The sequence below is a fragment of the Eutrigla gurnardus genome, assembly GCF_963514095.1.
Source record: "Eutrigla gurnardus genome assembly, chromosome: 23".
Taxonomy (NCBI): domain Eukaryota; kingdom Metazoa; phylum Chordata; class Actinopteri; order Perciformes; family Triglidae; genus Eutrigla; species Eutrigla gurnardus.
In genome coordinates this window covers 7,463,378-7,476,757 of record NC_139934.1, presented here as the reverse complement: position 1 = coordinate 7,476,757, position 13,380 = coordinate 7,463,378, and the positions used below count along the sequence as shown (strand labels likewise).

Sequence of the window (13,380 nt, the reverse complement as noted above, 5' to 3'; positions counted from 1 at the left end):
TGAATAAAAACTCTCCGTCCCCCTGTCTATGATGCACTAATATAATGTTCAATGGTTACATTATCAGCTGCCGCCGAGCAGCGTATGCCTAATGATGATGCCTGAATACTTAGTTAATTATTTCTCTTGGTCTTTTAATGGATTCGTTATAAATTTATGCTGATGGTTTATATGGTCTGCGCAGTGCGCTGTGTTTTTTGTTTTTGAAAATGTAGGCTAAGGCTATACTGTGCGTTTATGACGTTTTATAGCATTTGTTGTAGGCAATAGATTAGACTAGACTACAACTATACTTTAAATCAAGCATTTTTACTGCATCAATGTGGAGAAATTCAAGTATAAAAGTCCCATATTGATACCTGGAGATTGCATATTTGACCACATTTGAGCTACTGTAAAAACACTTTGCTCAATAATTCCTGGCTATGGGTGGTATATTTGACTTCTACACATAATGGACTACAAGTATGTTTAATATGAAGCATTTTTACTGTACCAATGTGGAGAAATTCAACAACAAAATCCCATATTGATACCTGGAGATTGCATATTTGCCCATATTTGAGCTACTGTAAAAACACATTGCTCAATAATTCCTGGCTATGGGTGGTATATTTGACTTCTACACATAATTGACTACAAGTATGTTTAATATGAAGCATTTTTACTGTACCAATGTGGAGAAATTCAACAACAAAATCCCATATTGATACCTGGAGATTGCATATTTGCCCATATTTGAGCTACTGTAAAAACACATTGCTCAATAATTCCTGGCTATGGGTGGTATATTTGACTTCTACACATAATTGACTACAAGCATGTTTAATGTGAACAATTTTTACTGCACCAATGTGGAGAAATTCAAGTATAAATGTCTCATATTTATACCTGGAGATTGCATCTTTGACCATATTTGAGCTACTGTAAAAACACTTTGCTCAATATGTCCTGTAAAAACACTTTGCTCAATATGTCCTGTAAAAACACTTTGCTCAATATGTCATGGCTATGGGTGAAGCATTTTCATTATACTTCAAGAATGATGCAGTAATCATGACAACATTTCACACGTTTAATAACATCTTCTAAAAAATGATGATAAAGTCATCAAACCCTAAACACTAAACATAAAATCCTACACAATCCTAAATTGTTTACTTTTCACACAACATGCAATTCCAGTCCACATTCTTCTTAATTTGCAGCTCTGCTGTGTCCATTTCTAGGCACTGTATGTGGAACCACCTGCAACAGCTATCACACTGAATCTGTAAAAGGGGAAAATAATTATATATGCGCAAAATAACTTGAAATACTATAACACGCATGTAACGCCCGCCACTGTAATAATGTCCACAAACGTAATAAAAATCTGCAGCATTTAATGTAATAAACCCACAAATGACTCTTGGCCAACAACAACCTGCCTCAAGGTATTTTGGGGGATGGGTTGTGTAGGTGTGAAAACCCCCCCAAAATCTGTCGCTCCACTTCAAGTTAAAAGTCATTACAGGTACTCCTAAACTTTTATAATTACCTTTGATAGAATCTCTGAAAAAGGAATGTAATTTATTAAGATAGATGCAAGACAGTATCGAATACTTAGATAAAAGTTAATAGATATACATTTATTTATTTACCAAAAACATTTTTATACATTTTTACTCTGAAATGTGTAAAAATCAGATACAGTATATCACCCATAGCCAGGAAATATTGAGCAATGTGTTTTTACAGCACCTGAAATATGGTCAAATATGCAATCTACAGGTATAAATATGAGACTTTTAGTCAAGACTTTTAGACTTTTGGTACAGTAAAAATGCTTGATTTAAAATATAGTTGTAGTCCTCTATGTGTAGAAGTCAAATATACCACCCATAGCCAGGAATTATTAAGCAAAGTGTTTTTACAGGAAGTCAAATGGAAGTCAAAGGTATCAATATGGGACTTTTATACTTAAATTTCTCCATATTGGTACGGTAAAAATGCTTCATATTAAACATTCTTGTAGTAATTATGTGTAGAAGTCAAATATACCACCCATAGCCAGGAATTATTGAGCAAAGTCTTTTTACAGTAGCTCAAATATGGGCAAATATGCAATCTCCAGGTATCAATATGGGAATTTGTTGTTGAATTTCTCCACATTGGTGCAGTAAAAATGCTTCATATTAAACATTCTTGTAGTCCTCTATGTGTAGAAGTCAAATATACCACCCTTAGCCAGGAATTATTAAGCAAATTGTTTTTACAGTAAGTCAAATATGGTCAAAGATGCAATCTCAGGTATAAATATGGGACTTTTATACTTGAATTTCTCCACATTGGTGCAGTAAAAATGCTTGATTTCAAATAGAGTTGTAGTCCTCTATGTGTAGAAGTCAAATATACCACCCGTAGCCAGGAATTATTAAGCAAATTTTTTTTACAGTAAGTCAAATATGGTCAAAGATGCAATCTCAGGTATAAATATGGGACTTTTATACTTGAATTTCTCCACATTGGTGCAGTAAAAATGCTTGATTTAAAGTATAGTTGTAGTCTTCTATGTGTAGAAATCAAATATACCACCCATGGCCAGGAATAATGTAAGTAATGTAAGAAAACATGCAATCTGCAGGTATAAATATGGGACTTTTATTTTGGCATTTCTCCACATTGGTGCAGTAAAACAAATGATAACAAGTGTTTTTTATTCATCATAGGCGCATGAAACACTTTAATGTAACATTTTATTTTCAATGTAGGTTCGATATACAGTAGCTTACAGTTCTTAATACCTTTATTTTGAAAACCGGAAGTAATACGATGTTTCTCCGCATTTACCGCAATGCTGAGAATACTTGTACACTCGAAATTTAAGTGCGGCTGATTTGACCACGGAGATCGGAGTTGCGGCTGGCTTGACCTCTTATTTTATTTATTTAATTTATAACAGTTTTATATTTCACGTGTTTGTTTTCACCGTCAATTTCGGTGCAAGGCTGTACAGCAACATGTGTTACCTTAGCAAACGCTAACTTTGTTTGCGTTAGTATCAATCTGTGTGCGTTTTGCATTTTGTTGCCTTTTTTTGACAATGATGTATGCCTGTGCTGTGTGCCATGCAATGCTAGTATGCTGTCCTGTTACAGAGGCGTTTCAATAAAATACAATCAATTTTGTACCATTTCAAATTAAGCCTATTTTTATGGATTTCTGGCAAACCACCCCCACTACAGCACCCCGAACCACTCACTTCCCACCACGGCCCTGCGTGGCCGCGCTGCTTCGCGCCGCCTCGGCGGTCGGTGTGAACCGAGATGAGGAGAGGAGCGCTGCGCAAGCCCGGCGTGCGCGCACACAAACTCTGTGAAGAAATCCGTGTGATTTGCTGAACTTATAGAAGAGATGCTATGCTGTTTCTAAAGTGCGAGCAGGTCGCGTCACTCGACTCACAAGGAGAAAAAATCTGAACTAATTCACGTTCTTTATTTACAAACGCGTTGCGTTCAGTCCAAAGTTGACAGAAAAATGAACGTGTTAAATGAACGCGTTCTTTTGAACTCGTTCATGGTTAACACTGACCATAAGCATGATCGATTATAAATAGGTAGAGTAGGACTTCTCATTACTTTGACGTACAGTTTGAAGATTGTAAAAGAATAAACTTACAGTGTCGAAACGCAGCCCGTGAACACGACTACACTACGGAGGACACAGGAAATAGGAAGTAACTTATGATGAGGAGAAATATTTCACAGTTACGAGCAGAAAGAAAGTATTTTTTGCCCTCATTACTGCCTCACAGGCAACATACACTCAGTTCGGAGCACACGTGACTGGTGTTGAGGCTGAGCCTTAAGGGACACCTGCAGGCAAGAGTCCTGGAAAGAGGAACTCGGACAAAATCATTTAATCTATATTGTTCTCCTTGAACTGAACAATCAAAACATGATCGTAAGTAGTTTGAGTATTCATAATACATAACATCCCTATTTGTTTTGTTACTTCTGTCATTATAGAAAGCACAATAAGCTATTTTATCATAATTTATTTGATTTATTTAATGTAAATACATGCAAAAGAAAAAACGGGGGGGAAAATGTCTTACCTGTCACCTGTGCCAACTTAACTCCAAACAGATGATGTGTTCATGGGTAAGTCAATGTAGCTCATCTGTATTTATGATGCCACAGCCTTTTGCTCATTTGCAGTGTGCAGTTATATTGAGTTGAACTGTGAGCTGGGGTTTGATATGAAACTTGAATGACGTCATGGAGGACGGTGACATCACGTTGTGTGCTTGTTGATAAATTTAAGTTGTGACCCATAAAACCAAAACACAGAGCTGATGGACACCAAAACGCTCCATCGAACCGAGAGGCACTGTAGTTCGTCATTATGATTGACCTCTTTCCAATTAGCATTGACTGATTTCATACATAAATATATTGATTGTTGCAGCTTTAAGATCCAAATGGCCTTCACCAAGGCAGAAACAGCCATTTCACATAATATCCTCATGACCAATGAATCATAAAACACTTGTTACAATCATACTTTCACACATTTATTTGAATACTCAAATGATTAGATGGACAATATAATTTGAGAGTAACATTCAATATGTTCAAAACAAAATCATACAAAAAAAACAGCATGTTGTAAAGCTTGCATATTTTTTTAATTATTGTTATTTTGTATTATTTGCAGTACCATTCACTTCATCACCAGAAGTATTAGACTTCTGAGTTTGTTAGGTTCATCTAAAAGAATTTGGCAAACACCCTTTTTTTCTTTTTTAATGTCATGCTCTTGCAAGCTGTTTTTTTTTTTACATTTTTCTTTTAAAGTAAGTGCAAAGATCCGTTCAGGTTTCTGTGTGACAAACAGGTAGTGGCATTGCAGTCCATGTTTTATGTACATTTTGTAGCTTGTAGGTCAACATTCAGTATTAGTAAGAACAGAATGACAGCTTGAAGTGAACATATTTACAAAAATGTTTAGTTTTCTTCATTATTGGACAAACAAATGATGTACTTTCATCCTATTTATTCATCTGAATCCACTGACCTATTTTCTGGTAGAGTCAAAAACTAAAAGTTGAATTACGTCAGTACTCCAATAACTGCGGTTATGTTTTCAAACCTGTGAGTCGGTTTAATTTCCCTGACATCACTAAATGGATAAAAAGGGCTTCTATCTGCTTTGTCACGTATAGTTGCTTCAGACTAAAAGGTTATTCCATTCATGTGTTTGTCTACAAAGGCATTAGCTATATCTAGTCCTGAATATTTCACCTCCAAACACAATAAACCACTTCTTAATGTTTTACTGTATGCAATATAATATATAGCAACTACAGTAACATTTTCCATATAACAACTCCACTCTAAGGGCTGGGATCTCTGCCACAATATTTAAAGGTTTGTGCTTTCAAGACATTCCCTGTATGGAAAAAAAGCAAAGGTGTGTGATACTTTATCACGGCCAGAGGGAGGCACTGTGGGACCATCAGAACACAGAACCCCATTGCTGATAAGGCAACAAACTGTACATTACCAAACGGTATGAGGACATGAGGTAAGTGGCATAAAGATGAGAAACCACACCTGTCACATGCCTGTCAAATGAGAACTAAACTAAATTAAGAATATGTTTTCTCTCTCAGGTTCTGGTGTATATTTTTGTAAATTAAATTTACAAAATAAATTACGTTGAAAATATGCTATTTATCTCTTATAGCTTCAGCATTAGCGAATTGGGCATCAATTCTAACTGTGTATTATGATACAAATGTTGGGTGCATGGAGATGGGGGAAATTATCCTCAACTGATATTATACCATAACCATAACATGCCAAAAAACACATTTTACAATCATGTATTAATAAACAGAAGCTCAAGCTCTGGCTAACACACTTGTTTTATTCATGATAAAATGCAAAGATCTGTTCAGATGTGTGTGTGACAAACATGTAGTGGCATTGCACGTCCATGTTTTATGTGTATTTTTGCTTGTATGTCTCCATTCAATATCGTCAAAGAACAGAATGAATGCTCATACACAACACATGGTTCACAGACATTAAGGACATTACAATTACAATTGCAAACCAAAAACAAAACCTCAACACAACATCACCATTAAAAAAATAAAATAAATAACCCCATACATTTGCAACTCTAATAACCCACCCTCCCTGCACCCAATTAATTATCATTCAAAGTAATACCTACATCCATACAGGTACAGGTATGTTCTATCCAGTTGCTCAAAAACATAAATGATACAAAACATTATTATTTGTCCCAGCTCTGTTAAAGAAAGAAATCAACATAGGATAAAGTTCATGATGTAAATGTAGAAATTACATGTATCAATGTTGAAAAATATATAGTTTAATATTAATAAACTATTCTTTAAAAAAATACAATAGCAGTAAAAATGCAGAAGAAGTCACATCTAAAAATGTCAAAGAAGGATTATTATTATTTATTATTTCTAAACCCTGTTTTTCCCCCTTTTACCATAAAACTGAAAATGTCATTAATGAAAAAGAATATTGGACATTATGGAAATCGCTTTTTAAAATAAACTTCACTCCATGTGCATGGGTTCAGACTCTGGGACTGGGACACCCAGATGCTCCTCAGGGCTGAAGGACACCCTTGTAAAGCTGTTGTCGATGTCTTCTTCTTCAAACATTTCCTTCAAGGGGGTCTCTGAATTCCACCCTTGGGTCTTTGCAAACGTGTAAACACATCCAAAGAGGCCAGGAAATATCATCTCCGGATCAGGATTGGTTACATCATCAGGACTGCAAAAAAGAGAAATGTTTTATAAACTATTTAGTCATATTTTTAAGCAAATTGTGGGGAATGATATTACTTTCTAAATTGAACTGCAAGAAAATACTTTTTCAAGATGATTGATTGAAAACAAATTTTAGAGTGAATATATGGTGCATAGTTTCAACAAGCAGTGGAATGTCATATTTTAATTATTTTTAATTATTCTTTAGAATCATAAGTTTGTATTTGTTTTAAATAAACAGATTAATTGACAGAACCCAAAAATAAATGGAAGTGGAAATAAGAAAATAAATGAAAGTGTATGATTATTGTTTCAGAGTTGACGGATTATGAAGAATTGTTTCTTTTGTGACATTGTAAGACATCATTTCACTCACGGGTGCACATGGGCGTTTCGTATGAATCGCAGTAATGCCAGTGGGTTGTCAGGGTAGGCTTTGTTCTTGGGATCCATCTTTTGGACCAACTCTGGCGGAAACTACAACACCAAAAAACAAAAGGTCATGAATCGGAAAGTAGGAATACAACATACAGTTATGTTGGATTCACCTTATTTTTCCACTGTTTGAACGATCCATCCATGGCACATTTTTCCAGTGAACAAATCAGTTCCTGATCAGCCCCATTATAGTTTTTCACCTCCTTCCTGTTGCCAATCCTTCTGACGTATTCAGCTCTCCTGAAAAATAGTATATTTCAGGATATATGAATTGCAAAATAAACAGAACCTCAAAATTAAAATCTAAAATGAAATGGTGTTTATTTAAATATATGAATATATGATGTGAATATAATAGTTCTATCCTTGATTCATAGATAGCCATAGTGAAAGGGTTTCTTCCAGCTTCCGTTCCATGATTAAGGTAACCATTGTCTTTTGAAACATGGCCAGTCATTATGTATGTCTTGTGATTTACTGTACATGTAGATGTTCACCAGTAATTTGGACAGATTGTCTGGGAACCATGATATTTGTACCAAATTGATATTTCACTCTGGAACAAAGTTGTAGAATAAATAAATAAATGAACCTGCCATCGTATAGAAAATATATATTTTAAAACCAATCTATTAATCAATCAGCATTTCTTTCTTACTTGTTGGGGGTCCAGAAGAAGGGATGATTCAAGCATTGCTTCACTGTAGGTCTGTTCTTTGGTTCTTTGTTGATCATCCACTTGATGAGATCCTTTGCCACCACGTCTTGAACATGGTCCAACTTGTTCTTCCCTTTAGAAATGTTGTACTCACATTTATAGGATTTGTCGCCAAACGGATGGTGTCCTCCAGAGAGGATATAATAAACCAGCATCCCTGCCACCTTTAGAAATGACAGAACATTTGGGCAATTACGGAAGTATTTTTCAACAATTAACAATAGTGTAGCAGAAAGACTGACCTGTATATCGGTGCTTGCCTTGTAAGGTATGTCCGTGTCACCTTCTCTGGCTAAAGTCTCCCTGGCCATCCAGCATTTCGTTCCTCCACAGCTTGTGCAATGAGTTGTTTGGCCTTTGAGTAACTTCCTACTTATGCCAAAATCAGCCAATCTTGCGTTCCCAACCACATCTGTAGGGCAAAAAAAAAAAATCATAGAAACTCCAAAACCCTGCCTGTATTCATATAGCCCTTTTCTAGGATTCCCTTGAATTCCATCATGGGTACATTTGGAATTGTCTTACCAATCAAAACATTCTGTGGTTTCAGATCTCGGTGGAGAATTGCAGGACTTTGACAATGAAGCACCTTTGCTTCATCTCAAGAAGTTGGTAAACAAGCTTTTTTGTCGGCAGACCACCATCCTTTTCTTTGATGTATTCCTCCAGGGTGTATTCACAAAGTTGAAGACCAAGATATCCAAAGTGCTTATCCTCCGCGGCATCAACATATCTCACAATAGATTGATGATCGAGCTTTGGAAGTCGTAGAATTCCTTCCTCATTCTTCAGGACCTGATAGTTGCATTTAGACATTTTCTTAATAGCAACTTCAGTGCCATCATCTCTCAGCCCCAAGAAGACCTCCGTACCATCACTTCCCTTCGCTATGCGGAATTCTGCATCATCCACAAAAAGCATGCTCCCAATTCTGGTTATTTTTCTTTCATCAGTATTCCAAAGCATCTGTAATTTTGGTCTCCACCTATTGCTGATTGGTAGCCATTTGTGCGTTTCTGATACTAAATTCCTGCCGAATGGATTCACATTTGACGTTGACCCCATGATAAGCGCTGGTGTTCGATCAGTAGCGCCAGAGGAAGCATCAAAATGTCTGTTTCGCCTCCTCAATGTCTTGAGTTCAGGTGTGACTATACTCAGATAGGGATTGCGTTTCCGTCTGTGTTTTTCTGCATGTTGCACAAGACGTGAAGAACTGGTCGTGGTCTGATGGGTTTGAGGATTCTGCAAGGGCATGATACCATCAACTGGGATTTGGGGTTCTGTCATATCTAACTCTGTGTCATCCATTTTTGCGCTTCAAAGTTCCTGAGAAAAAGACAAAACGATGATGCTAAAGGTTAATAAGGTAAAGGTTCATCATTTTGCTTCTTTTCACAAATTCATTATTTACGTTTGTGTAGCAGAACAAGTGAAAATGTCAGTGCTTTTTGACACTCGACTAAAACATTGAACAAAAATATAAAGCTTGACTTAAAATTCCTTACTTAAAAGTTGTTGACATGGTGAAACAAAACTTAGGTCCTGAGTCAGGGCCGGACTGGGACAATCATTTAGTCCGGGAAATATAGTGCAAAACATAGCCCCAACCAAGCCAAAGACTTAATTTCCTGAATACAGATTAACATTAATGCATGTTTTATTTTTATTTATTTAACCTTTATTTTACCACGAAAAGACGCATTGAGATTAGAAATCTCTTTTACAAGAGTGTGAATCACAAACTAATGAGACCAACAACTGCTTAATGCAATATACTGTTATGAACCTCAAATAAAATAGGTACATATTAAAGAGGGAGACAACACAACCGTTTTTTCTTCTGATACTTCTTCTTTTTGTTATTAGCCTATTATTATTATTATTCAAAGGTATGGCAGCTGTTTTCTCTTGTGTTGGAGCTATTTATTGTTTATTGTTAGTATTTAGTGCTGTTTAGTTTTGTATTCTGTTTAGTGAGTAGTTAGTTTTGATTATTCTCAATCCATTTATTTGTTTTCATTATGATTAGATTTCTTTTAGTATTCTAGTTTATTATTTATGTAGTTTAGGTGTTTCTTGTTTACTATTTGTGTTTTGTTTCATTTGGGCACGTTAGGGGGGCAACTGAAATTATATAGGTAGGCTGTCGGTAAGGGACCAGCATGCACCTGGGTGGGCAAATGTTTTTTTACCGGAGCGGGAGAGGCACAGAAATTGTCTTTGTTCTGTTTGCTCGCTTTCTGCTGAAATAAAACATGTTTTTTGTTGAAACTGGACATTTGTTTGGACATTATGTTTTTCCCATCCGCATAGGCCTACACCACAACCCATGGTGCAACAGTGGCCCTTTGATATATGATTCGGCTACTACACCTTTTCATAGGACTATGAAGGATTGGGTGTACCGCCTACGACCATAAGCAGTGTTCTGCAAGTTCACACTTTTCATAAACTAGTTCAAAGTTCAGTCCACACATGTTCAAAGTGAACTGTTCACTGGAGCAGCACCCACTGCAGGAAAGCACGCGTATTTATGTGTCATACTACTCGCGATCAAAAAATAAATATTAAAAAAATGAATAAAAACTCTCCGTCCCCCTGTCTATGATGCACTAATATAATGTTCAATGGTTACATTATCAGCTGCCGCCGAGCAGCGTATGCCTAATGATGATGCCTGAATACTTAGTTAATTATTTCTCTTGGTCTTTTAATGGATTCGTTATAAATTTATGCTGATGGTTTATATGCTCTGCGCTGTGTTTTTTGTTTTTGAAAATGTAGGCTAAGGCTATACTGTGCGTTTATGACATTTTATAGCATTTGTTGTAGGCAATAGATTAGACTAGACTACAACTATACTTTAAATCAAGCATTTTTACTGCATCAATGTGGAGAAATTCAAGTATAAAAGTCCCATATTGATACATGCAGATTGCATCTTTGACCATATTTGACTTACTGTAAAAACATATGCTCAATAATTCCTGGTTATAGGTGGAATATCTGACATCTACACATAATTGACTATGAGCTTTCTTAATATCAAGCATTTTTACTGTACCAATGTGGAGAAATTCAAGTATAAAAGTCCCATATTGATACCTGGAGATTGCATATTTGACCACATTTGAGCTACTGTAAAAACACTTTGCTCAATAATTCCTGGCTATGGGTGGTATATTTGACTTCTACACATAATTGACTACAAGTATGTTTAATATGAAGCATTTTTACTGCACCAATGTGGAGAAATTCAACAACAAAATCCCATATTGATACCTGGAGATTGCATATTTGACCATATTTAACTTACTGTAAAAACACTTTGCTCAATAATTCCTGGCTATGGGTGGTATATTTGACTTCTACACATAATTGACTACAAGTATGTTTAATATGAAGCATTTTTACTGTACCAATGTGGAGAAATTCAACAACAAAATCCCATATTGATACCTGGAGATTGCATATTTGCCCATATTTGAGCTACTGTAAAAACACATTGCTCAATAATTCCTGGCTATGGGTGGTATATTTGACTTCTACACATAATTGACTACAAGCATGTTTAATGTGAACAATTTTTACTGCACCAATGTGGAGAAATTCAAGTATAAATGTCTCATATTTATACCTGGAGATTGCATCTTTGACCATATTTGAGCTACTGTAAAAACACTTTGCTCAATATGTCCTGGCTATGGGTGAAGCATTTTCATTATACTTCAAGAATGATGCAGTAATCATGACAACATTTCACACGTTTAATAACATCTTCTAAAAAATGATGATAAAGTCATCAAACCCTAAACACTAAACATAAAATCCTACACAATCCTAAATTGTTTACTTTTCACACAACATGCAATTCCAGTCCACATTCTTCTTAATTTGCAGCTCTGCTGTGTCCATTTCTAGGCACTGTATGTGGAACCACCTGCAACAGCTATCACACTGAATCTGTAAAAGGGGAAAATAATTATATATGGGGGGGGGGGGGGGGTCCGCATTAACATGCGCAAAATAACTTGAAATACTATAACACGCATGTAACGCCCGCCACTGTAATAATGTCCACAAATGTAATACAAATCTGCAGCATTTAATGTAATAAACCCACAAATGACTCTTCGCCAACAACAACCTGCCTCAAGGTATTTTGGGGGATGGGTTGTGTAGGTGTGAAAACCCCCCCAAAATCTGTCGCTCCACTTCAAGTTAGAAGTCATTACAGGTACTCCTAAACTTTTATAATTACCTTTGATAGAATCTCTGAAAAAGGAATGTAATTTATTAAGATAGATGCAAGACAGTATCGAATACTTAGATAAAAGTTAATAGATATACATTTATTTATTTACCAAAAACATTTTTATACATTTTTACTCTGAAATGTGTAAAAATCAGATACAGTATATCACCCATAGCCAGGAAATATTGAGCAATGTGTTTTTACAGCACCTGAAATATGGTCAAATATGCAATCTACAGGTATAAATATGAGACTTTTAGTCAAGACTTTTAGACTTTTGGTACAGTAAAAATGCTTGATTTAAAATATAGTTGTAGTCCTCTATGTGTAGAAGTCAAATATACCACCCATAGCCAGGAATTATTAAGCAAAGTGTTTTTACAGGAAGTCAAATGGAAGTCAAAGGTATCAATATGGGACTTTTATACTTAAATTTCTCCATATTGGTACGGTAAAAATGCTTCATATTAAACATTCTTATAGTAATTATGTGTAGAAGTCAAATATACCACCCATAGCCAGGAATTATTGAGCAAAGTCTTTTTACAGTAGCTCAAATATGGGCAAATATGCAATCTCCAGGTATAAATATGGGAATTTGTTGTTGAATTTCTCCACATTGGTGCAGTAAAAATGCTTCATATTAAACATTCTTGTAGTCCTCTATGTGTAGAAGTCAAATATACCACCCTTAGCCAGGAATTATTAAGCAAATTGTTTTTACAGTAAGTCAAATATGGTCAAAGATGCAATCTCAGGTATAAATATGGGACTTTTATACTTGAATTTCTCCACATTGATGCAGTAAAAATGCTTGATTTCAAATAGAGTTGTAGTCCTCTATGTGTAGAAGTCAAATATACCACCCGTAGCCAGGAATTATTAAGCAAATTTTTTTTACAGTAAGTCAAATATGGTCAAAGATGCAATCTCAGGTATAAATATGGGACTTTTATACTTGAATTTCTCCACATTGGTGCAGTAAAAATGCTTGATTTAAAGTATAGTTGTAGTCTTCTATGTGTAGAAATCAAATATACCACCCATGGCCAGGAATAATGGAGTAATGTCTTTTTACAGTACATCAAATATAAGAAAACATGCAATCTGCAGGTATAAATATGGGACTTTTATTTTGGCATTTCTCCACATTGGTGCAGT

General features: G+C 35.5%; 2 protein-coding genes across 6 annotated transcripts in view; both read right to left on the bottom strand.

Annotated features, from left to right (window-relative positions):
* The window catches only part of LOC311009448 (serine/threonine-protein kinase/endoribonuclease IRE1-like), a 38,378-nt gene that overhangs the window by 5,189 nt on the left and 19,809 nt on the right, over positions 1 to 13,380 (bottom strand). The window contains exons 1-2 of one of the 4 annotated variants that reach the window (XM_084003627.1): positions 3,661 to 3,685; positions 3,245 to 3,355 (exon numbers count right to left, since the gene is read on the bottom strand). The exons of 1 other annotated variant lie outside the window; for it this stretch is intronic. The gene's annotated coding sequence lies outside the window, so the exon portion shown is untranslated. Of the gene's footprint in view, positions 1 to 3,244; positions 3,624 to 3,660; positions 3,742 to 13,380 lie in introns of those variants that run through there. 2 more of the 4 variants (XM_084003625.1, XM_084003626.1) reach the window with 2 other exon arrangements.
* The window catches only part of LOC311009440, a 41,167-nt gene continuing 33,683 nt past the window's right edge, over positions 5,897 to 13,380 (bottom strand). The window contains exons 2-7 of one of the 2 annotated variants that reach the window (XM_084003611.1): positions 8,487 to 9,290; positions 8,204 to 8,373; positions 7,902 to 8,125; positions 7,354 to 7,483; positions 7,182 to 7,282; positions 5,897 to 6,809 (exon numbers count right to left, since the gene is read on the bottom strand). In XM_084003611.1, the coding sequence (XP_083859737.1) occupies positions 6,590 to 6,809; positions 7,182 to 7,282; positions 7,354 to 7,483; positions 7,902 to 8,125; positions 8,204 to 8,272 (744 nt within the window). In that variant the 5' untranslated portion in view covers positions 8,273 to 8,373; positions 8,487 to 9,290 and the 3' untranslated portion in view covers positions 5,897 to 6,589. The remainder of the gene's footprint in view (positions 6,810 to 7,181; positions 7,283 to 7,353; positions 7,484 to 7,901; positions 8,126 to 8,203; positions 8,374 to 8,486; positions 9,291 to 13,380) is intronic. The other variant, XM_084003610.1, reaches the window with a different exon arrangement.